This window comes from Megalobrama amblycephala, linkage group LG22, assembly GCF_018812025.1.
Source record: "Megalobrama amblycephala isolate DHTTF-2021 linkage group LG22, ASM1881202v1, whole genome shotgun sequence".
NCBI lineage: Eukaryota > Metazoa > Chordata > Actinopteri > Cypriniformes > Xenocyprididae > Megalobrama > Megalobrama amblycephala.
The window spans coordinates 14,014,082-14,038,281 of record NC_063065.1 but is presented as its reverse complement, the minus strand read 5'-3'; the positions used below and the strand labels follow the sequence as shown (position 1 = coordinate 14,038,281).

At 36.1% G+C, this 24,200-nt stretch overlaps 1 protein-coding gene across 2 annotated transcripts; it reads right to left on the bottom strand.

The window, feature by feature from the left end:
* Nucleotides 1-1,481: 1,481 nt before the first annotated feature.
* On the bottom strand, nt 1,482-19,193 carry tfr1b (transferrin receptor 1b). 2 transcript variants are annotated; one of them, XM_048174163.1, is made up of 19 exons: nt 19,153-19,193; nt 14,219-14,255; nt 13,559-13,608; nt 13,233-13,461; nt 11,239-11,485; nt 10,957-11,094; nt 8,487-8,574; nt 8,260-8,388; nt 8,044-8,139; nt 7,500-7,639; nt 7,249-7,409; nt 7,052-7,168; nt 6,887-6,972; nt 6,720-6,783; nt 6,393-6,519; nt 5,310-5,400; nt 4,092-4,328; nt 3,834-3,983; nt 1,482-3,733 (listed from the first exon to the last, which is right to left on the bottom strand). In XM_048174163.1, the coding sequence occupies exons 1-19, from the start codon at nt 19,162-19,164 to the stop codon at nt 3,491-3,493; spliced, it is 2,442 nt and encodes an 813-aa protein (XP_048030120.1). In that variant the 5' UTR covers nt 19,165-19,193; the 3' UTR covers nt 1,482-3,490. The 2 variants fall into 2 exon arrangements, with proteins under 2 accessions (XP_048030120.1, XP_048030121.1); XM_048174164.1 differs by lacking the exons at nt 14,219-14,255; nt 19,153-19,193 and adding an exon at nt 17,605-17,741.
* Nucleotides 19,194-24,200: the final 5,007 nt, after the last annotated feature.

Genomic DNA, 24,200 nt, shown 5'->3' with positions numbered 1-24,200 from the left:
TTTCCTTTTTCAATGCCCAGAAAGCTACTAAAAACATTTAAAATAGTTAATGTGAGTAAAGTGGTTCAACCTTAATATTATAAAGCGACGAGAATACTTTTTGTGTGCCAAAAAAACAAAATAACGACTTTATTCAACAACATCTAGTGACGGCTGATTTTAAAACACTGCTTCACGAAGCTTCGAAGCTTTACTGAGTTCTACGGTGCTTCTTTAGTTCAGAGCACCAAAATCACATGATTTCAGGCTTCAAAGTGTTTCGAAATTTAAATAGTTCATGTGACTTTGGAAGTTTGATACATGCTCCGAACCACTGATTTGAAACAAAAGATTTGAAATCGCCCATCACTAGATATTGTTGAATAAAGTCGCAGTTGTTTTTTTTTTGGAGCACAAAATGTATTCTTGTTGCTTTATAATATTAAGGTTGAACCACTGTAGTCACATGAACTGTTTTTAGTAGCTTTCTGGGCATCGAAAAAGGAAACGATCTTGCTGGCAATGCAGGCCTCACTGAGCCATCAGATTTGATCAAAAATATCTTAATTTGTGTTACGAAGATGAAAGAAGGTCTTACGGGTGTGGAACGGCATGAGGGTGAGTAATTAATGACCCAATTTTCATATTTGGGTGGACTATCCCTTTAAGAACAACAGTCTATTGGTATGAATTGTAGATGAAATATAGCTAGTGATGAATGATTTCCAATGTAGTGGACAGATGATTAATCAGAATTTCCTAACGATCTAAAATCAATACTTACAATTTTTTTTACCTTATTCCTGAGCAACTTGCCGTTTCTGACTGGCCATCGGCCATCTTGGTTTCGAGAAGAAAAAAAATCAACATACAACTGTTTGCCACTTGGTGGCAGAGTATAGGATGATGCACTAGTTTCCACTGTAGTGGTTGATGCACAATCAAAACCCATGGAATCGCAAGAAATGGCTTTTTGAATAGCTGTCCACTGTAGTGATGTCTATGCATTAAAGGGTTAAGGTAAATAAAATTAATAAAGACTAAATCTAAACTTGGCATTTGTACATCATGTGAAATATAACATTCATGTGTCCATTGAAGCTGTTCTCATTGGGGACTACAATGTAACTAGAAACACATTCTAACGTAATTTACTATAACATTGACAAATGATATCCTTCTAGAATTTGTTACAGACCTCATGAACAGTGAGCAGCCATCACTCACTGGTTTTCATGTTGCTTTATGGGAGTTTTGCATTTCATTACTTGTGAGGACCAACTAATTTTTTTTTTTTTTTTTAACTAAGCCAGTTGCAAATACACCCTTATCATAACATATCTTTTGGATTTTTTTCTTTTCCTGAAGTTGGCCCTCCCAGTTCAACAAATATGAACACAAACAAGTTTATGACTATCAGGTGACAAACAAAAATGTTCAAGATCTCTTTCATGTCTTGTGAGGTGAGAAAAAAAATAATAGGTCTTACACAGCAGTAAACATACTTGCAATGCCAGAGTTTATTTCAGAGCAAATCAAGGCTGACAGATTTTGAAAACACATGTCAGTTCTAACATTTCACAGTAATCAAATGGTTGTAACCCCAACACCCAACACATGTTCAAACAATCAATTTCAACTTCCCTGCTATTGATTTTGAGAAATATGAATTTGGTAAATCATCCCTGCGTGTAAGTAACAGTTTATTCACCAAGATTACAGATTGAAGCATAAAGATCCTTTATATTGTTTTTAACAATCTGTGATGTTTAGATTTAATTCATGCACATTTTTACATGCTATGAAAGACCAAACTAGCTCTGTTTCTGGTAAGTGCCACAAAGAGGAGAAAAGACGAAGTTTCAAAATAGTATGCAATACACACTTGCAAAACTGGTCAGAAGTGCCTTCAAACATGAAACCATTATGTAAAATCAGCAGCAAGCTAATCAGTCATACATCATATTCTAATTATGCAATATGAACACATCCTCTTTTCTAACACCTGCCCAAAAAAAAAAAAAAAAAAAAAAAATACAGGTACAGAAATGCGTAAAAGTCTGAAAGAGCTTCTTTATAAACTACACAATTACACTTTTTTTGAAAACGGAATTTCGCAACAGAAATAGACCAGAAAAGTGAAATCTGAAACAAGAACCCAATGAAACACTGAAAAGAAACTGACTCTGAAAAACAAAAGTCATGACTAGATGTAACTCACAATTTACTTCAATAGTTGCCTACAAAGCAAACAAAGCAGGAAAGAGCCACACAAAAAAAACAAAAAACACGATAATGAAAAACAAATATTTACATAAACTATGGGAAACACTGTTCCCGATAATTTGATCCACCCTACAGTGAAATATGAGGATCACTGCCCTCGATATATACACGCCGGTAGGCAAAAACTACCTTTGAACACTCCACATTATGGAAGACACTGCTCCCGATAATGGTTTTAGAATAGAAATATAAATGTTACAAAGAAATGCTTTTGTCACTAAAATGCTTGAGCCCCCGAGTTGTTAAAATGGAAAGTTGCCTTGCCAATTCATTAAATTGTTTCAGACCAACGAGAACTAAAAAGATACTTCAGTACTAGGAGATCTGAAAAACCATAATTGTAACCCATAACCCAAATTGTTATCTTGTGGTTTCAGTTTTGCCAAATTAGGGCTTTTCTTCAAAAAAAAAAAAAAAAAAATGAAAATATATTTTTTTTTAAAGAAGAGGAACTGCTCTGCAAGTAATAAAACAGGTGCTTTTGAGCTTATTTCCTCAAGCACCTGTAACAAGAGACATTTCTGATGCCAGCTGTTGGTAACATGCATTTCTGTTAGCAGATGCTGCTTTTAAGAACTGACAGTATAACCGTCACAATTATGGAAGGCACTGCTTCCGATAATTAAAAAAAAGACACTTTTATAGTGAACACTGTCACTGATAAATAAATAAGAAATAAATATAGTATGGTCCTCAGTTGGTCAAAAAGGCTGAGTTTGGGGGTTTTACAAGAAGTGCGAAAGGGACTAAAATCCCCAACTAGCAGCTGAGAACAAGGTTTACTCCATATGCAACTTGATGAGACATGGAAAAACATCTTTAAGAAAAATAACAACTTGAACCTGAAATGCACCTTAAAATCAGTCAGCAGAAGAGCAAAGCAAAGCTTGTGCTCCGATGTCTTTATCATTTAAATATTGTATTATTTATCCTCAGTCCAGCAATAATACATATTATAATCATCCAAATGCAATATACTAATATGTATAGATATAATAAGACTGATAAGAATGATACCTGTAATTATTATCTCAATATAGTTCTTATTATGTTTAAAGAACTTCCACAATTTGACTTAAAGCTGCCATCTCACTAATTTTGAAGATATGCTTGATCAAAGTCATGGTTCCAAATCAAATCAGATCTACTTCATAGTGGCAGGATTATATATGTGTGCATCGAGTAGAACCTTTAAGCAAAACCAACATCTGGTTGGTGAAAAACGCTATATCTCATTGTCTAAGGCCCAGATATCTCCAGCCAGGTCATTGGCACAGCCCTGGATGTTCCAGGTGAATAGAGCAAACTTGTTTAGGACCTGGTCTATGTCAAAACGTGCTTTTTTTACATGTACATCCTTCAGATACTTTTCCAGGTCGTTGGCGGTTTGCCACCCATTTCCAAAGAAAATGTGGCGGAACGGGACATCTCTCAAAGAGACGTAAGGAGACAGTAAATTATGCTCCACCTTAAAAGAGAAAGAAAATGACAACAACATGAGAACTTGGCCAATATGTATCAATCGATGATACAAGATGCGCCTAGAAAAGCCAAGAGAATACCTTTACCTTCATTATGCGGTTATTGAGTATGCGACACGTCTCTATGTCATTCAGGTCGCTGTTCTTGAGGTCGGTAGCTAGAGAGGCTGCGGCACGACTAAAGGAGCCCTTTGCTTCGTTCAGCCACTCCGTGGACAAAGACTCAATTTTATCGACCTGTCGAAAGTATTTTGAGAAACGAGCAAGTTATTTTGCAGATTCAAAACTGGTTCAAGTTTTTTTGTAGCTCACTGCAAAAACAATGCATATGACAAAAAGCATTACCTTGTCATCTTTGAGAGTGTTAACACCAGCAATGATGGCGTGCACTTGCTCATTGATCACACTGCTATACTTGGTAATGTCCAGTTTGAGGATGTGGTCATGAACGAGACGGAGGGCCATCTGCCCAGCAACCTGAGCAGCGAGCAAAGACAGCTCAACCACTTTCCCTTCGGTGACGAGATTCAGTTTATTATTATCATCCTTGTCGGTTCCAAAAAACTTGTAGTCAGCAGTGGCCTGGTGGAAAAAAAATGTAATAAAATGAGTTTGCAAACATCTGGATGACTCTTTGTATATGACATTTACGAACAGAGCAACATTTAGGGCCATCAGTCTCTTAAAACCAATGGGTGGTGAGCTTGAATGGTTAGAAAATGGCTTTTTGTGGAACTTACAGTAAAGGGATAGTTCACCCAAAAATGAAAATTATCCCATGATTTACTCAACCTCAAGCCATCCTAGGTGTATATGACTATCTTCTTCAGACGAACACAGTCTGAGTTATATTAGAAAATATCCCGGCTCTACCGAGCTTTATAATGGTACTGAATGGCGCTCCTGATTTTGAAGTAAAAAAAAAATGCATTCATCCATCATAAAAGTTTGTATCCACATGGCTCCAGGGCGTTAATAAAGGCCTTCTGAAGCGAAGTGATGGGTTTTTGTAAGAAAAATATCCATATTTAAAACTTTATAAAGTACAATAACTAGCTTCCGGCATACGGCCTACACAAATCAAGAGTAATCTTTGACCTGACGGATGACGCATTGACGAAAGCGGAAGCAGAGCAAAACAAAACGGTCACAAATAAGAAGTCTAAAACGAGAATTTCGATATAAGAGATTACACTACTCCATCTTCCTTCATACGTCGCTTCAGAATTTATAGACCGTCTGCCAAGCGATAGTTATTTTAGTTAAGAAAGTTTTAAATATGGATATTTTTCTTACAAAAACTCATTGCTTTGCTTCAGAAGACTTTTATTAACCCTCTGGAGCCGTGTGGATTACTTTTATGATGGATGGATAAAATGTTCCGGATTTCAAAATCAGGAGTACCATTATAAAGCATGGAAGAGCAAGGATTTTTTTTTTTATTATAACTCTTATTATAATTCTACTAATTAGAACTCTTATAATTCTTCTGATTGAAGATTTTTTAATCATGTTATTTTATTTTTGATTAAATTGACAGGCCAACAAAACAAAAACGCTTACCTGAGAAGAGACGAAACTAAAAGACACAGATGGGATTCCAGAGAAGGCCAGGAAAGGATATGCAGCATCATCCATCTGCATGGGTGTCAAACTGAGCACAAAACATAAATGGACTCAGAAGCACGTACATGTCATGTCACCACAGAAACCATCATGATTATATTGATGTTTCGACTAGGGCTGGACGATTATGGCCTAAAATCAAAACCTCGATTAATTGAACATTTTACCTTGATTACAATTAATGAACGATTATTTTGTTTCTGGATTTTTTTTTTTTTTTTTTTGCCCTCATAGTTCACTGACAATGTTTGTACTGTAAATATGATTGACTATTAAAGGTGAGATATTTTTTCCTATTGAAAGAGCGATCTGACATCATAGCTCACTTTCAGCAGTTATTTTATGTATGGTTTGTAACATTTCTTACAGATTTCTGCTCGTTGTAAATCAGATAAATTAGTACAGTACCAGTACGAGTGATTGCGTGTGTGAGTTAGTCATACCGTCTCTCTATTAATTGTGAAGCTGTGGGTTGTAAATAGTTCCTTCAAAAGTAGAAAAATATATGCTTTAATAAGTTTTGAGTTTCTAAGCTACTTTAGTGATAAATCACAGAACAGTGCTGACAACTAGTTTCTGCGTTCCTCGCTGTGCGCGCGATCTTCACAGCTACTGTTTGTATGTGTGTTCGTGACACAATGCAGCTGCGCGAGCGCGGTAGCTTGATAATAATACACATCCAATCGTCTAATTGCTTGACTGTCCAAACCATAAAACAAATGCAACTGACAAAGTTTAGTGAAGACGCAAGGCTCACCGCTCGCGCGCCACTGTGCTGAACCGGCGTTCACCTCCGTGTTTTGCTTTTATGCCACTGACTGGATGGGGCAGAGTCATGTGGCTACACATGCGGTAGCCTAGTATGTTTTTAAGGTGGAAGGAATACAAAAAACCGAAATAACCGACATGGGAAAATTACGTCGGTTAGAGGTTCTGAATTTCAGTTTCGATTACTTTTCGATTAATCGTCCAGCCCTAGTTTCGACCCATTATAACAAAAATCAAAGCAGATTTACTCACAGAGATGACAAATCACCGTAACTCTGGAGAAGGCTTGAACCTGACACAGGGTTTTTGACTTTTTTCAGGGTGTTCTGCAGAAGGGTGTGCAACAAAGGACTGGCCGAAGCTCTAAAGGAACCCACACCTGACGATTAAAGAGAAACAATTAATTTTTTTTAGAAGGATAGGGAGAAGAATGGGGAAAGGGCTGGAACTGAATTTGTCCACCACACTAGTAGATATTAATAGTTTGTCATTAAAAAAAAAAAAAAAAAAAAAAAAACTATTGTAATTGGGTGTACAAAATCCTATAATAAACTTATCACTTGCACACAGTAAACTTACCAGTAACAACCCCATCCAAACTAATGTAGGTAAAGGCTTTCCTGTCTATTGATGACCAGTATCCCTGTTTAACAAAGACGACAACACGTTACAAAAATATAACTGCGTTATAAAACAAACTGAATACAATTATCATAGCCAAGCATAGATGATATTGGCACACAAACCTCAAGCCATTCAGTAACTCCAACGTTCCCAAAATCCCCTGCGGTCCAGCTGGCAAACACAATGCTTCTTTTGGGCTTGAAACCATCTAAGGTTAAGAGGACAAGAAGTGAGTGCATGCCAGACACCGACAGACTGCTTTTGAACACAGGCAGACAAGAGCATACCTTTCTTCAACTCTGTAAAAACCCTTGCAAGCTCCAACAGAAGACTAGTTCCAACTGCAGACTTGGCATATCCCCAGCTCAAGGAGTCCCTCTGCGCTCCGATCACAACATAACGATCTGACGGATTCAGACAACCACAGTGAGACCACATGCATTCAGATCTATAGACTTATTTATGCAAAAATGTAGAAACTAACCAGGGTCCACGTATCCTTTGATGACTCCAAACACGTTATGGATCTTTGTGTCAACAAGGTTATTATTGACAGATATGGCTACTTTGTCAGTTTCACTTCCCAACTTGTAACTGAGGAAGCCACCCTTAAAATGATCAGGAGCATCCTTTCCTCCCATTTTCCTGTGAGAAATTAAAGAATACCAATTAACCTTGATGTTTCTTGACAAAGATTTTAAAAAAAGATCAAGGTAAACCAAAACTATAACGTACGCAAAGATTTTTTTTGCCATATCAATAGTAATGGTCTGGGCGAGTATTTCTGGAAGACCAGAGGACTTGGCAGGAGCAAACTGAGTGTGATTAAACGATGGGAATCCTGGGGTGTAAGGATCACCTGATCCTAGGTGGACCTGTAATTAATGACCAGAAGGAATGAATAAACAATAAAACGACAAATAAAAACAATAAAATACATTTATGATTTTAATTGATCAATTTTTAAAATTGTTTTAAACCATCACTGTTACTGATTTGTAATGTATCGTGTAAGTCAACATTTACCAGGCAATTTAGATTGCTTTTGCCATCATCTAAAAAATAATAAATATATATATATATATATATATATATATATATATATATATATATATATATATATATATATATATATATATATATATATATATATATATATATATATATATATATATATAAAATAAATTGAAATTAACTGTAGTCTTTCCATTTGAAAAATGTCCAATGTTCCAAGTTATAACAGCAGAACAAAATCAACAATCATGACTGCATCACTTACATGACCATAGAGATCAAATTCCTCAGACGTTTTATAGTCAGCTGGGTCTGGGTAGATCAGAGCTGCTACTGCACCCATCTTAGCTGCATTCATAACCTAATATGGTGACAAACATACTTTGATCAGCACTAGCAAAAAAGTATGATACTATTAATAGACTGTTTCTAGTAAAACACTAATAATTCAAAAAGAATTGATCTGCTTCTCAAGAGTCACCTTCTGTGCCATGCTGATTTTTCCAGCTCTCATCAGTACGACAGACCCATTTAGATTCACTTTGTATTCTCCGTCTTGCACGGTCTGCAGGTCAGCAAGCTCACCATAGTTGGCGTACACCACTCTGCCCTGTGAATACATTTGTTTAAGAAAATGACTGAGAATGCAATTCATGGGACAACTAATGACACAGCTGACTGGCAAAGGAGAGGAAGAGAAAGGCTCACCTCTTTTTCTCCTGTTTCACTGTAAGCCAGGAACCCCCTCGGACTTCCGATCTCCTCTGAACCAAACCGCACTTTGTTTGGTTTGGCGCTTTTAGGGTTAAAAACAGTCCAGATTACAAATAGTGCAACCAAAGAAAGATGGAAAAAGGTGTTCTGACTGGTTTTGGTCATGTTGCTATGTGGATTTTTACTGTTTATCATGTTGGGCACTTGTCAGCGTGTTGCTATGCTGTTTTTGCGTTATGAAGTGGTTTCAGTTTGTGCGCATGTTAACATATTGCTATGTGCCGAGCTCCTGGAGGCGTGCCTGCCTTCATCCTCTGTTCCCTTAATGCTGGGTTCTTTGGGAAGCTGAAAAAGGTAATCTTTCCCTCACAAGCAAAAACGCTCCTTTGGTGAAAGGAGCCGAGTCTCATTTCGAAGGCTGCATCCTCCAGATGTCGCATTTGAAGGCTGCATACGTCATAAAGGATGTCTTATTTAAAGGGTCAGTTCACCCAAAAATGAAAATTCTGTCATTTATTACTCACCCTCATGCCGTTCCACACCTGTAAGACCTTCGTTCATCTTAGGAACACAAATTAAGATATTTTTGTTGAAATCCGATGGCTCAGTGAGGCCTCCATAGCCAGCAATGACATTTCCTCTCTCAAGATTCATTAATGTACTAAAAACATTTAAATCAGTTCATGTCAGTACAGTGGTTCAATATTAATATTATAAAGTGACGAGAATATTTTGGGAGCGCCAAAAAAAAACAAAATAACGACTTATTTAGTGATGGCCGATTTCAAAACACTGCTTCAGGAAGCTTCGGAGCATAATGAAATAGCGTATCGACTCATGATTCGGATCGTGTGTCAAATCGCCAAACTGCTGAAATCACGTGACTTTGGCGCTCCGAACAGCTGATTCGACACAAAAGATTCATTATGCTTCGAATCTTCCCGAAGCAGTGTTTCGGCCATCACTAAATAAGTCGTTATTTTGTTTTTTTTTGTTGCACCAGAAATATTCTCGTCGCATTATAATATTAATATTGAACCGATTTAAATATGTTTTTAGTACCTTTATGGATCTTGAGAGAGGAAATGTCATTGCTCCCTATGTAGGCCTCACGGAGCCATCGGATTTCAACTAAAATATCTTAATTTGTGTTCTGAAGATTAACGAAGGACTTACGGGTGTGGAACGGCATGAGGGTGAGTAATAAATTACAGAATTTTCATTTTTGGGTGAACTGACCCTTTAAAGCGGAACTCAGTAAGATTTGCGAAGCTCCCCCTACAGGTTCCTTCAGTGAATCACACTGTCGCAAATACTCCAAGCGCAGCTCTGGACTACAACGACTAACGCTCACCAGCTCAGTAGTTTTGCAAATACAGTACAAGAAATCTCGATGGAGGTGGGTAATTTTCAAAATTTTCTTATAAAGTCATAATAAATACATTGTTTTTGAATTACCGTAAAGCATTTTGTCACTCTTGCGTGAACGTGAACATGAAGCGAGATTGTGTCGGGTCAGCGAAACTCAAATTGCAAGTGCTGTTTTCTGGCGTAGACGTGCCAGAGGGGGTCAAACACACCACTACAAGTCAATTAACCATCGCAAGGACTTAGAAAACTATTTATGAAGATAAAAAAAAGTTACTAGTTCTGCTTTAAGAAAAGTAACCGCAATAAAATTGACTGATATTCACTGTGAGGTGTAAAATACTGTAATTTCTTTCTTACTTTGCAATCTAACTTTATTTTTCCTTAAATTAGACTGTCTTGATGTATGCAGCCTTCAAATGCGGCCTTCGAAGGGACACAGCCACTGTTGAAAAATCTCTCGGCTTCCGTAACCCGAACGAAGCGCGTTTATGGGCGTGCTCTTGCTCTGGGTGATGTGTGTGTGCACGCTTATCAGGGAGAAGTGCCCATACAAGGAATTCCGCCCTTTATTACATGATAAAGGGTGTTACTCGGAAAAAACTCTCAGAAACCGGAAGTAGTGTATTTGGTACAGAAATACTCTGTCATACGTCCAACTCATGTTTTGAAACTTTGGCCATGTTTAGCATGAGAATGCAGCTCTTTAACAGTGTAAATAAGTCAGAATGCATTAAATAATGTGATAAATCTTTATATGGATATTGAGTTATACATCCAAACACAAACCAGCACATTCTGACCTCTGAAAGGTGAGTGTTCAGTGTGGTTTGTAGTGCATTATATGCTTGTTATGTGTGTTTTTTTGTGTGTTCTAACAGGTTTTTAGCATGCATTTTTATGCATGTTATGTGGTTTTTACTGTTCAGAAAGATTTGTTAGTGTTATGATTTTTGAATGGTTTTAGTTTGCTGTAATGGGGTTGCTAAAGTTTTAAAAGTTTACTTAGTGTATTGCTATCTAGTTGCCAGGGTATTCTTTGTGGTTGCAGAGTGGTTACTTATTTTCGGAAAGTGTTTCTGGATTGCCTACTGACCTGTTAGGATGCTGTAGCTTCACATAGTGCTCATCAACCCAGGGTTCCATATTCAGTTTCGTGAAAATACTATGGATATTGTCACCTAACTTGTTATCTACAGATGATCCTGCATTACGATCCCTCTGGGAATACACACTTGATGGAAGAACAACAGAAAATCAGAACAATAACAGATCTGTATATTTAAAAAAGGCTGTACTTTTACTCATTCACAATTGTGTTAATGTTTAAACTGACAATGCTAACAATGACCAATAATATCAAATGATTTACAGATACCTTAAATTATCTTCAATGGCTTTAGATGACAGTTTATCACTCAGAAGTTTAACAAGGTCACTCCAATCCATAGAGGGATCAGAAACGTCATAAATCGGTTGAACATCTTGATTTGGCTGAACCTTTTGAGTTGGCTGAGGAACCTTTTGAGTTGGCTGAAGAACCTTTTGAGTTGGCTGAACACCGTCTGGTGAAGAGCAGGAAGGAGACTCAGACTTACGGCTGACAGAGTATCCAATGAGTAAACCTGTCACAAGATAAAAGAAAAAAAAAGAGTTTGGTTTCACATATGAGTCCAAGGGAAAAACTGAGAATATGGCTCTCTAAAACACTTAATTTTGATAGGTCATTCACAGCATTATGGGGTCAAGTATTTTTGTATTGAACGCTTAACTGACCATGGCAAACTAATTTATATCTCTTAAATTAATCAAATTAATATTTGAAGAGTTCAGATGCAAAAAACGCTAAAAGCCATCTCCATCAAAAATAGGATAATGATATTGAGCGAATGCTCTTCACACATAGTATACGTTCATCAAATACTTTTGCTTCAAATCCACTAAATCCCAGTGTCAGCCCATTCAGAAATACCGGTTCACTGGCAGAAACCACTAAACGCCACTTCCCATAGAAGAACCAATCAGAAGATGCGAATTCAATCATATGTGACACACTCTGGCGAAATGAGTCGGAAGTCGCAACGTTCTATTTTAAGATATGGGCCGATAATGTGGAAAAACAATGAAAAAAAAAATATATTTTTTTAAGCTAATTTCAAAGAACAGACTTTCAAAAATAATCTCCCAAAGTTTCGTAGTCCAGATAATTGAGTAAAGGTATTTAAATGGCTATTAAATTTGACATGGTTTTACTAAATTCGCTGGAAATGAACTTCAACTCCTCTCGTCACTTATGAGCATTTCCCGGTATCCCCTGAAACGTCACTATCTCTGCTCTCCAAATATGGTGTTACACGTTGTATAGAACCAATCAAAAAGCTTAGAAATGTAAACACACTGACATAAACGCTGATTTTTATCAATGGGAAGCCCCGTTTCGACTGACAGGCACGCGATTGGTCCAGCCATCCTCCTGTCAGACTAGCGCGCTGGTATCTCCGTTATGAATTTGTTACACTGTTATTGTCAACTAGCCTACACAAAGATATGATTGCATAGGCTAGCATTATTTGTTCTCTCTTTGCTTATCTCTCTGCCTCTCTCTCTCACACGCACGCACGCACTCAATTTTGAAATTTGGGTTACTGTGACTCATTTTGCTGGATCAGGTCACATATGATTTCAAGATGAATGACCTTGTGCGTACGAGCGGCTTTTAATTGGCAAACTGAAAGTTATCATGTTTTTCCATCGTTACAGTGGCAATGACAGGATTTCGTGAGTAGCGAGTAAACACAACAGTGTTCGTTTTGCTGCTGTAAAACTGACAGAAACTGACGCTTTACTATGTCTTGCTGTCCAAAGAGCTGGACTTTTTGCAAAAACAGCACACATGGACTGGTTTTGCAGCAAAAGACGGTCAAATTAGTTAAATAACAATGAAACGACTACTAGGCAACTATAAAGTTTACTCTATTCTTCTCCCAGTTCACCGACCACTTATTTAAGTCTTTTAGAAGAAGTGGATGAATTTAGATCTTGTAATTGTGACAGCACTGATGCTCAGCATCGCAGCGCAAACTAAAATGTCAGCATCCATCACCCATTATAGATCAACCAACATGATCATTATAAAGGTGTTCAAACGACAAAATACATGTACTTACACGTGAAAGGGTTAAACCACAAAATGACTGATCAAAGTTTTATGAATTCAATTGATTAGACATCCTTTTTGATTATTCAAATTTAAACTATTCAAATGGAAAACAGAATTTAGGAAAAATTTAAATGGATTTAACAGGGCCCTAGTTTAATATTCTTTGATAATGACTGAATGATAATGACATTTGGATATACAAAAACACTCACCCACACAGAAGACAGCCAGCACAACACCCACGCAAACCAGAATCCTCCACTTGTTCAATGGCCGAGAATGACTGGATCTCATGTATGCATCACGTTGAACGTGTCCTTGTTCTGTACCATCCATTTCCTCCTCCTCCTCACCTTCCACAGAGAGCTTCACCTCCACACGGCTGCTTTCTCCATCAGGATTCTGAGACTGATTGAACCGGGTGTAGGAGCGGCTGTTTACCTGTTAACAGGGGGGAAAAAAGTAGGCTCTAAACTCCAAAGAAATACATGCAAAGTTAATATTTAAAGAAGACAAGTTTGTCCAAAACAGAACTTACTATTTTCGAAAACTTCATTTTGGCTTGATCAATTGTTCCTGCCATGGAATCTGAAACAGAAGAGATATATCTTTAGCAACAAAGTTTCTCACAATATCAGACAAAGAGCTCTTTTTAAAGTCTCTGAATTCATAAACACAGCCCTCCTTGTTCAAAGTCCAAAAAATGTTTTATCTAGTAAATAAGGAGTGTGTCTTTTGATTCGTTGAACTGCATCCAAAACCCAGAGCCGCCCTCTACAGCGGCTCCAGAGCTAGTTAAAGCAGTGATAGGAATCAATATGGCGATTATATAATGTTGATAATGTGACGTGCACCACAAACATTTACTAATTGTGAAATACGGTTCAGTTTATACCTAGTGGCCCACTAGCCTATTTACAAACCAAAGGAAGCTAGTGAAATAAATACAAAGGGAAAAATACAAAAAAGTACTTTTACATTTCCGCATTTAGCAGATAGTTTTAACCAAAGCTACTTACAGTAGCAGAACATAAACGATTCGCCACAAAGCAACAATATTTATAGTATACAATGCCAGCTTTCTTGTACAGCTAGATTAGGGCAGAGAAGAATTGCATAAGAAAAATAGATTGTGCGTGCGCATTGGTTTAAAGGGTCAGTTCCCCCAAAAATGTAATTTCTGCCATGAAGTACTCACCGTCATGTTGTTCCACACCCGTAAGACCTTCGTTCATCTTCGAAACACAAATCAAGATATTTTTGATGAAATCCGAGGTTTTTTATCCTCCATAGAAAGCAACAAAATTACCATATTCAAGGTCCAGAAAAGTAGTAAAAACATCATTAAAATAGTCAAGGTGACTACAGTGGTTCAACCTTAATGTTATGAGGAGACATTTTGTGCTCAAAAACAAAACAAAAATAACTTTATTCAACAAATTTGTCTCTCCCATCATTCTCCTACACTATTTATGTTGCAATGCTTCCAGGTTCTACGTCAGAACACCGACTCATTATTGGCCGGCTCCTGCTATCAGCATCACACGCATGCGTTGTGGTGCTCATGTGAACAGCGTCGGCCAATACCGAGTCGTCGTTCTGACGTAGAACCTGGAAGCTCTGCAATGCAAATAGCATAGGAGAATGACAGGGGAGAGGCAAATTTGTTGAATAAAGCCATTATTTTTGTTTTGGCGCACAAAAAAGTATTCTCGCCAGTATATTTGGGGATGTAGCCTCAGAGCATTATTGTAAAGTACTTTTCCATAAAATGTAGCAGTTATTTTTTTTTAATAATAAGCATTAAGAGCTTTTTAGGGATTTCTAATAAAACTAATTATATATATATATTAGGGCTGTTCAACGATAATCGTGATTATCGTGTACAAAATAAGAGTCTGTGTTTACATAATATATGTGTGTTTGTTTTGTGTATAATTATTTTATTTATATAAACATACATTCATGTATATATTTAAGAAAAATATCTTATGTTTCTCTCTCTATATATATATATATATATATATATATATATATATATATATATATATATATATATATATATATATATATATATATATATATATATGGCCCATTTTTGTCTGCATGATGCAAAACATACTTAAATCATACTCCAGTGTCCATTACCTGTGATAGTTACTTCCATGGGTACATTTTCTGAAGTTTAGTTAATTTAGTATAAAATAAATACAGAGCGAAGAACAAGAACATGTGAGGGATACAGAGGAGAAAATTCTTTTTTTTTTCCTCAAAGCTTTTTATTGGAGGAGATTTTTGATGACAATAGTAAATGTGCATAAGCAAATACTTTGCAGTTAGGTTTGAATTTAAGGTATTTTGCTTTGTGAATATTGTATTTACCCATTATACAAAGTTTAAGACATTATCAGAGTGAAAAAGAACCTTTTTCCCCCCATCTCTCCCATGTTTTTACTACTTTTCTGGACCTTGAATGTGGTAATTGCATTGTTTTCTACGGAGGATAAAAACCTCTCGGATTTTCATCAAAATATCTTAATTTGTGTTACGAAGGTCTTTGAGTGAACTAACACTTTAGGGTTTAAACTTGTATAATAAACGGCAACTATCCAGTCCGGATAAACAAGCAATGACAGAAAAACCTTAGTAGAGCCACAGGTTATAACCCAAAATGAGACAATCTTTATAAAAACTAGTTAAAAGGATAATGAAAATTCTATCATCATCTACTCACCCTCAAGTTGTTCCAAATCTGTATACATTTCTTTGTTCTGCTGAACACAAAAGGAAGATATTTTGAAGAAAGTTTGTAACCAGGCCACTTTGGGGCACCACTGACTTCCATAGTAGGAAAAAAAAAAAACTACTATGGAAGTCAATGGTGCCCCAAAACTGTTCAGTTTAACACATCCTTCAAACCATCTTCCTTTGTGTTCAACAGAAAAAAGAAAAGGATTTAACAACTGAGTAAATGATGATAGAATTTTCGTTTTTGGGTGAACTATCCCTTTAAAAACTGTGGCTTTACAAATAGTGAAAAAAAATTACAACTTGTGATGCAGGGCATACTTCCCCATGTCTGTTGTTTTGAGGTTTAGTCCTATTATATCCTTTTTTCTGCAATCAACTGAATCTACAATTGTTTGAATGACCAAAAAAAAAAAAAAAGTTGTTGCATTAGGAGGAAGTTGGGTGAGGTTAAGAAAACTTCCTACAAACTTAACCACCAACAGGCACAAATTGGCGCCACTTTTTAGTTGTGCAACACCATAACCGCAAATAGTTATGATTCACTGAAAACAAAACTGCTAGAGGACAGGTTAGGACAATCCTAAATAAATTAAGCCAAACCCAACCCAACCTTTGCCTTAGATTGTGCCCTTGAAGCTATTTGCAACCATAAGTCAAGGTCCTTGGGCACAAAACAGCATTTATCACGTGCAACAACCTTGAACAGAAAAACAATTGTAAAAAGTATAAAGTTTGATAAACAAATAAATAAAAAAACCCTGAAATTACAATCTACTCTGTATTCAAAGTGATTCTTTTATTCTTCCTGCAAAGGCGTCCATTCTGTCCAACAACAGGGCAGATACTGAGATAAACCAGAAAGCACTTTGCTGGATATATGATATGTCAGGCACAATGAGTAGGGGAAAAACACCTTACTGCTGATGCCTGCAAAGCATAAACGCAGTTTGAGCTCAATTAGACATGGAAGCATGAAGATATTATCCTTCAAGACATGTGAGAGTCACAACCATCATCAGACACTGATATGGAGGCTCGTTCATAAGGATTTTCTTTGGTTATTAGTTATGAGAACTAAAAAAATAATCAATAATTAAAATTATTAATTATTAATCATTAATTAAAATGAAAAATATCTGTTTTAATGTTATTCTCATCTCTACAATACAAGGTTAAAAGGAAGTTCCATATCAGCACATGCTTCAAGGACGAATATCAATATAATTACTTATTTTCAATGTCTGTAAAGTATTTCATGCGTTAATATAAGAATTAAAAAGGCAAATATGTTTATTAATGTTTACAGAACACTTGAAGGTCAAATATGTTTAGCACTTCCTGTCCATGTGCTCATGGCGCAGAAATTCATTCTTACTTTACGTTATAGAGAAATAATAAATAGAAAACAAACCGAAGCACAAATTAATATTCAATTCAGCTCATTATATGCTAAGCTAGACCTTTATATTATTAAAAATACCCATTTACACTTAAGTTTTTGGTAAAGTCTGTATTTCCGCCTAAATAATCATCAAGGTGACCGTCTATGGATCTTTATAGTTTTCAGCACACAAGTAATGTGCATGTTTAACATTTTAACAATAGCGCAAACCGTATTAAACAAGTCAACTTATTTATTCAGCCAAAGCATGGCATGAAGTTCACTGACAGTGCGTTCTCATCGAGCTGTCACATTGTAGGCCATTCTGCTAATTTATAAAAGATGCAACGAAGTGGCTTATTGATGCGCAAAAGTCTTACTTTTAAATGTGAAAACTGGTCCTGTAAATAAGTGTTTCTTCTAGTGTGTGTTGTTTAGATGTCAGTACTTACTTGGAAATGCGATTCTGAACGTCCTGAATGTTCACCACGCGTTTAGGTCGCCAGCACCCGGTGCGCGCACGGCACGTACATCCACACGCAAATCTAAACGTCACTTCCTACTCCTAAAAAAGGGGCCGTTCACACAGAACGCGTTTTTCTATTCCAATGCGCTACTTTCCCATTGTTTTTCTATGTAAACACGCGCTTGACGGACGTGCATGACCGTTACGCTCGCATCTCGCGTCTTTTGCAGCGCCTCACACATGAGCGCCGCGTTTTTAAGACGCCGTGTCAAGTTAAAAGAATTTCAACTTTTACACGCAGCGCCACTCATCAATGTCAGTTCCAAAACAGTGCACCAATCAGAAGAACTCGGAGGCGGGGCAAGCGTTGCGAGTTGGCATGACAACTGTTTTATATAATGGCAACATGGCGGAGGAGGCGCTCATTATTATCTTATTTTCTTTTTTTCCATGTCAAAACTTGTATCTGTAAATTCTGCAGTTTGCCTATTTCTATTATTTCCGTTATTGTCGTTATTGCATCACGTCTCAAAGGCGCGTCTCGAGACTCTCGCGTTCTATGCTGCGCTTTTTTTAAAACCACTCCTGAGCGCTGCGTCTCGCGTTTTTAGACGCAAAGACGCGTTCTGTGTGAACGGACCCTAAACTGGCTTTTACATCAGCCAGTAAAAGATGCGTGCTCAGTTCCGAACCGCCTTACCACTGTTTTATAAAAAGAGGAAGAATTTCTTTCACACCTATTCTACTTCTGTTATTAAACGTTTTTGGCTTCGAATTTCAGCTTCCTTACTTCTTGTGTTTCACCAGCTGTGTAATATTTCAGTCAGTGAGGTCTTTTTCACTCTGATGATGTCTTGTGTATAATTGGTAAATACCATATTCACAAAACTTTAACTTTCACTTTATGATTTACATTTAGGCCTATTGTCATCATTTAAAAACAAAACAAAAAAACCTTCAATAAAAAGCTTTGAAAATAATAAAACAATTTGTATGTAAATTGTAATATTTTTTTTCTCTTTTGTATCCCCACATGTTCTTGTTCTTTGTTATAATTATGCAATAAAAATAAAAAAAGATGTAAACTTCAGAAAATTTACCCATGGAAGTAACTATCATTGGAGTATGATGTATGTTGTTTTGCATGACATGCAGACAAAAAATGTGCAAAATGTATATAGTTATATATAGTTATTTTATTAAAAATCACTAATTTTTAATTTTATTATTTAAAAAAAAAAAAATCTACATTTTATGGAGAAGTACTTTACAGTAATGCCCCAAATCCCCAAATATACTGGATCTTGAATTTGTAAAAAACAAATATGAATACTTTTCCTCTTGTCTTTTTCTTCTTTTCATTTTACAGACTATATTGTTTAGTGTTAAATAATGTATTTTATACTGTGTTACATTTATAATTATTCTGAATAATAAAAAATAAATAATTTAAATAATAATAATAAAAATAACTTTTCATGCCCTTGTAAGTTCTACACAGCATACTTCAAACAGATATGTGTGATAAGCTTACCTTGTTGTCCATATTGAAGGCACAATCTGAAATGAAAACAAGACTTTTGGCTGAGTGACAAAACCAGTGTATGAGGAGGAAGTGGTGAATAAAAATTCCCTTGTATTCTTTTTCTTTTAATTTTAAGTGTTCATGTGCAAACGCGTGCAACCATTTGCAGTTGTTCTGCATGGGCATGTTTGGGTGTTATCAAAATATATTCTTTATACAGGAAGAATTTAAGATTTCTTCAGAATTATCTTACAATCTGTTAAAAATGATGATTTCACCATTACGTTAAATGCACTTGTGTTATATCCTAAATAAAAAGCCCAGATTTTGTGTCTTAAGGAAATGAGATGAGTGATGTTTTGCTTTTATGAAATCCACTGGAAAAAAAAAAAGGTTGATAACTAAAACTGGTGGTGGAGAAGGAAGTGGTGAATAAAATAACTGTCTGTTTTCTTTACTCATGTGGTGCAAATAAGATTTGTGCATTAGATGCGCTTGTATTTAGATCCTTACACAATAAAGATCACTGATCTTGTGTCTTGAAAACAGCAGATCAGAAGAGTTTTGCTGTCATGCAAACCACTCAACAAGGATGTGCTATTACAAAACTACATTGAGGAACTGATAATTGTGAGAGAAGTGACTAACAGGCACCTTCAATAGTGTAAAGCTGCTCATTGCAGCTAAAATAAGAGAAGACTTGCAGAATTTCAGCAATCCAGCACCATCTTGCTCAAAAAGGTTGTCATTCTGGCTGGGCCGGTCTAGATGCAAGCCATCCATACATGAACAAGGCTTTTTTTAAACAACTGTTTTAACTTTTGCAAAATGTGCAGGTAAAGAATCATATTAGACAAAATCCTTTCTTGTATAGACTGTCCAGTCTTTTACAGGACTGTACTCTCATTTTAACTCGATGACGTGCTTAGCGGATTTGTCACAATCTTCAATCACCACAACACACTACATTTCCCATAATCCTCCCTGGCCATCACCGGCTCACACTGCTGTCTGCTCAATCACCACAACTGTTTGTCATCAACCTCATCAGTTGCTCTATAAGCAAGAACCAAACACTCATGCATTGTCTGGTGTCATCGCTAGGACTGTTACAGGAACTAATGTTGTCCTGGAAGGAAGGACTCACTGGATACCTTCCTGTTACCTGTCTTTAATTCCCGTCTTCAGTCTGTTATTTTGCCACGTCATCCAGTACCTGTACAACAAAGAAAGTATTCATCCAGCTAAGTGCTATAATCTTCTCTGAATTTCCTGCTTGAATCGCTGCTATCTTGAACTGCTTATATAAGGAAAGACCGTCATTCACATTTCCATTGTGTCATCCTCTTCTGTAATTGTGAAAGGTTTGTATTACGCATGGTGTGTTACAGCCATATTATATATCGAGTCCAAGTATTTAGTTATCTATTTCAGTGTTTTCACTCCCACAACTGTTTGATGGTTTCAAATATAAAGATACACTATATAATTTGAAATTGACAATTTAAATGAGTCAATACATCATCAATGCTTCTACCAAAACATGTTTTTGTTTTACCCTGATTCACTATAGTAATTGATGCAAAAACTTGAGAAAATGAGATCCAGGCTGAAAAATTATTTATTCATTGCAATTAAATTTAGCCTAACACGCAAACTTTAATCGATAATGAAAATATTTAATAAAACCAAAAGGTAAAATAACAATCAGAAAGAAGTAATTAATAGTTATTAATAAAATTTAGAGTATTGTAAAATCCAGTGTATTGTATCTAATAGATGAAGTTCAGAATATACAGAAAGAAAGAACAATAATTAAGACATTTGCAGACAGAAGAGATGAAGCAGAAGAGCAAAGGAAAGAGCAAAGAAGAAAAAGCTAAACAATCAATGACTCAGTTCATTTTATACCATAAGCATAGGGAAATTTATCACCCTTTCAGGTCGGTTTTGATAGATAAGAAAAGGTCATGGTGAACTTTTCTGTTGTTTTGGAGGATTTAAAGAAATTTTGTGACGTTTCATGGTTTCCTGCTACAGTCATTGGGTAATATTATGGTGATGACAGTAAAAAATAGCCCCCCCAAAAGGGTGGGTTAACACCTTTTAGAAAATCCCCTTTCATTTGAATACAGATACAAAATATTATTGTAGAAAAAGTATAAAGTCTGATCGATTCTGAGAACATCTTCGTTCTGGTATGATTTTGGCAGGAACCCAACTTAACCACAAATGTTACCACTATATGCCAGTAATTGAGTAAGATAATATGAATACTTGAAATCATAAGTAACATTAAAAATCATAAGCAATGAATGATTAACATAAAATATGAATAAAATGTATGAATATGAATATTGACCATTTTGGATCCACCAGTAATCCTCTTATAAGTGTTTATATTCTAGACCTGATGGTTTTTGTGGGAAATTGCATACATACGTCACTCGCCCGTGCGTGTCTTGTCATATCCGTAAATACTGAAAAGCTGCTAATGTGTGTGGAAGTGGCAGAGTGAGAAAGGTTGATGTGGAGCACGCTAAATCTCCAAAAAAAAAAGAAAAAACAGAGCCTGCTGGCAAAAATGTGACAGAGCTCGTAATACAACGTGAATCAACATTGGCCCGCTGGTTATTTGTTCTAAAAACGTTTTGTCAGTTTGTTATTTCCATTATCTTGCATTGGTAACAAGCCTCCATTAGCTTTTCCATGGAGCTTTTCTCTTAAATCAATACGTTTTCTGTCCAGTGTTTTACTTAATCTTCCCAACCATGCACTTAAAATTGTAATTGCACATGTGCTGTTATTAGTTAGCAGTTATCTGCAAAAGATTATAGCTGACATGATGTTTCTAGTTTTAATGATTTTGTTTAATTTTTTTTTTTTTTTTTTAATGGACTCAAATTAAATAAGTTCAAGTGAATAATATGCTCATATAGTTATTAATATAAGTTTATGAATTTCTGCAAATGAAATTAGTTGACGAGTTTTGATTGAGTACATGGTATTTTTACGGCAACATACTGCAATGTAGTATGGAAAAGAACTGTAAAATTAACAGTAAAGTATTGGCAACTTTTTTGCCAGTAATTACCTGTACATTCACTGGACAATTTTTTATATATATATAATATATAATTTATTTTTTTTTATTTATTTTTTTTTTCTTAAAAGGATTTCCCGATTTTCTTCACATTTGCTGCTTTCATCCTACAGGGGACAGAACATTTCAGTTAATTTTTAGCACACAGTATGTGGTAAGACTGCATTCTTTCATGTTACTGATTGATAAGTCACTTTCTCATACTTTAGGCACTTGACTCTTTTTTGTGTCCAAGGTTGTGCGGGGTCAGCACAGACTAATCTTCCTTTTTCGGTGTGGAAGCTGCAATGACATAAAATACCATGAATTCTAGCATCAGAGACAATATTATCAGTTGCCTTATCAAATCAAGGTCAACACAGTTTATTCATGTGGCACTGCAAATTCAACCCACAAAAATATACAAAAAAAGAATGGTTGATAAGTTTAAAAATCAGTTAAAACACAACTGATAATGCTTTATATGAAAACTCAATAATATGTACAGTGAAAAAGTCAGATGTTATTAAAGGTCCCGTTCTTCGTGATCCCATGTTTCAAACTTTAGTTAGTGTGTAATGTTGTTGTTAGAGTATAAATAAAATCTGTAAAATTTTAAAGCTCAAAGTTCAATGCCAAGCGAGATATTTAATTTAACAGAAGTCGCCTACATTGAACGGCCAGTTTGGACTACATCCCTCTACTTCCTCCTTTAATGACGTCACTAAAACAGTTTTTTGACTAACCTCCGCCCACAGGAATACACAAAAAAGGGGGCGTGGTCTTGTTGTGCTCCCACGGAGAAGAGCAAGAGTTGCGTTTGTAGAGTGTGTTTGTCGCCATGTCGTCGAAACGCTGTTATTTTCATCCCACAGTCCAATCAATTTTGTTTGGCCTTCCCAGGGACGCTGTACTTAGAGATCAATGGTTACAATTTATGTTTAACTCGGTTCCGAAAATTATAATCCACATGTAAAACTATGTTTACATTAACACTGAGCGCATGCATCTCCGCGTTATGGTAAGAGGCGTGACCTTTCCGGGCAAGATGCGCTAAAATGCTGGCGAATCACAACACAGGAACCGCTGGCACAATCAGAACTCGTTACGTATTTCTGAAGGAGGGACTTCATAGAACAAGGAAGTCATCAGCCCGTTTTTATGACAGTGGAAACAGCGGTATACAGATAAGTAAATTATGTGAAAAATACTGTGTTTTTTTACACGCGAAACATGAACACATGTTATATTGCACACTATAAACACAATCAAAGCTTCAAAAAAACATGAAAAACGGGACCTTTAAATGGTTTTTTTTCTCCTTTTTTCTTTTTCATAGATTCACACAATACAATATAGCTAATTTAGTGGGAGTTTTTTTGTGGGGTAAAATTACACAAATTAATTCTAATATAATATATATTTGTGTGTGTGTGTGTGTGTGTGTGTGTGTGTGTGTGTGTGTGTGTGAGAAAGGTGTACTTGCCAAGTTTTTACAAATTCTAATTTACATAACCAGTGGTGTAGAGTCGGGGCCATACGCACGTATACACCGTATAGACCTTATGTAGCCCCGCCCCTTTTCAGCGTTGCGCTCGTTGTCTTTTGACTTCCGGTTTGTATTTCCACAGCGATATTACATTTATGAATGAACTGCTCGTTTTAAAATCTTCCCGATCTACTGACATTTGTTAAGACATCTGCTTTAAATATAACAATGCTCATGATAACTTTCATTAACTCTACAACAAGTAAATCCACTTAACCAACTAATTATTCTTTGACAGCGATGCCATATAAATGTACAGAGCTACCGCAAAACGGAAGTTCAAAGACAATTTTATAAAGATGGCGGCGCGCTTGTTTCTCTGGTAAATAAGGTCTATAGGCCTACTTACTTTTTGCTCAGGGCTGTTTACGTATTACGACTTCTAAAGGCTGATTTATACTTCTGCATAGAGTGTACGCCGTAGCC

Excerpts from the sequence above, each read along its gene's own strand:
- tfr1b (XM_048174163.1), bottom strand. Across the intron at positions 11,095-11,238 it reads GCCATTGAAGATAATTTAAG|TGTGTATTCCCAGAGGGATC; the intron begins GTATCTGTAAAT and ends TCTTCCATCAAG. Across the intron at positions 7,410-7,499 it reads ATGGCAAAAAAAATCTTTGC|GAAAATGGGAGGAAAGGATG; the intron begins GTACGTTATAGT and ends AATTTCTCACAG.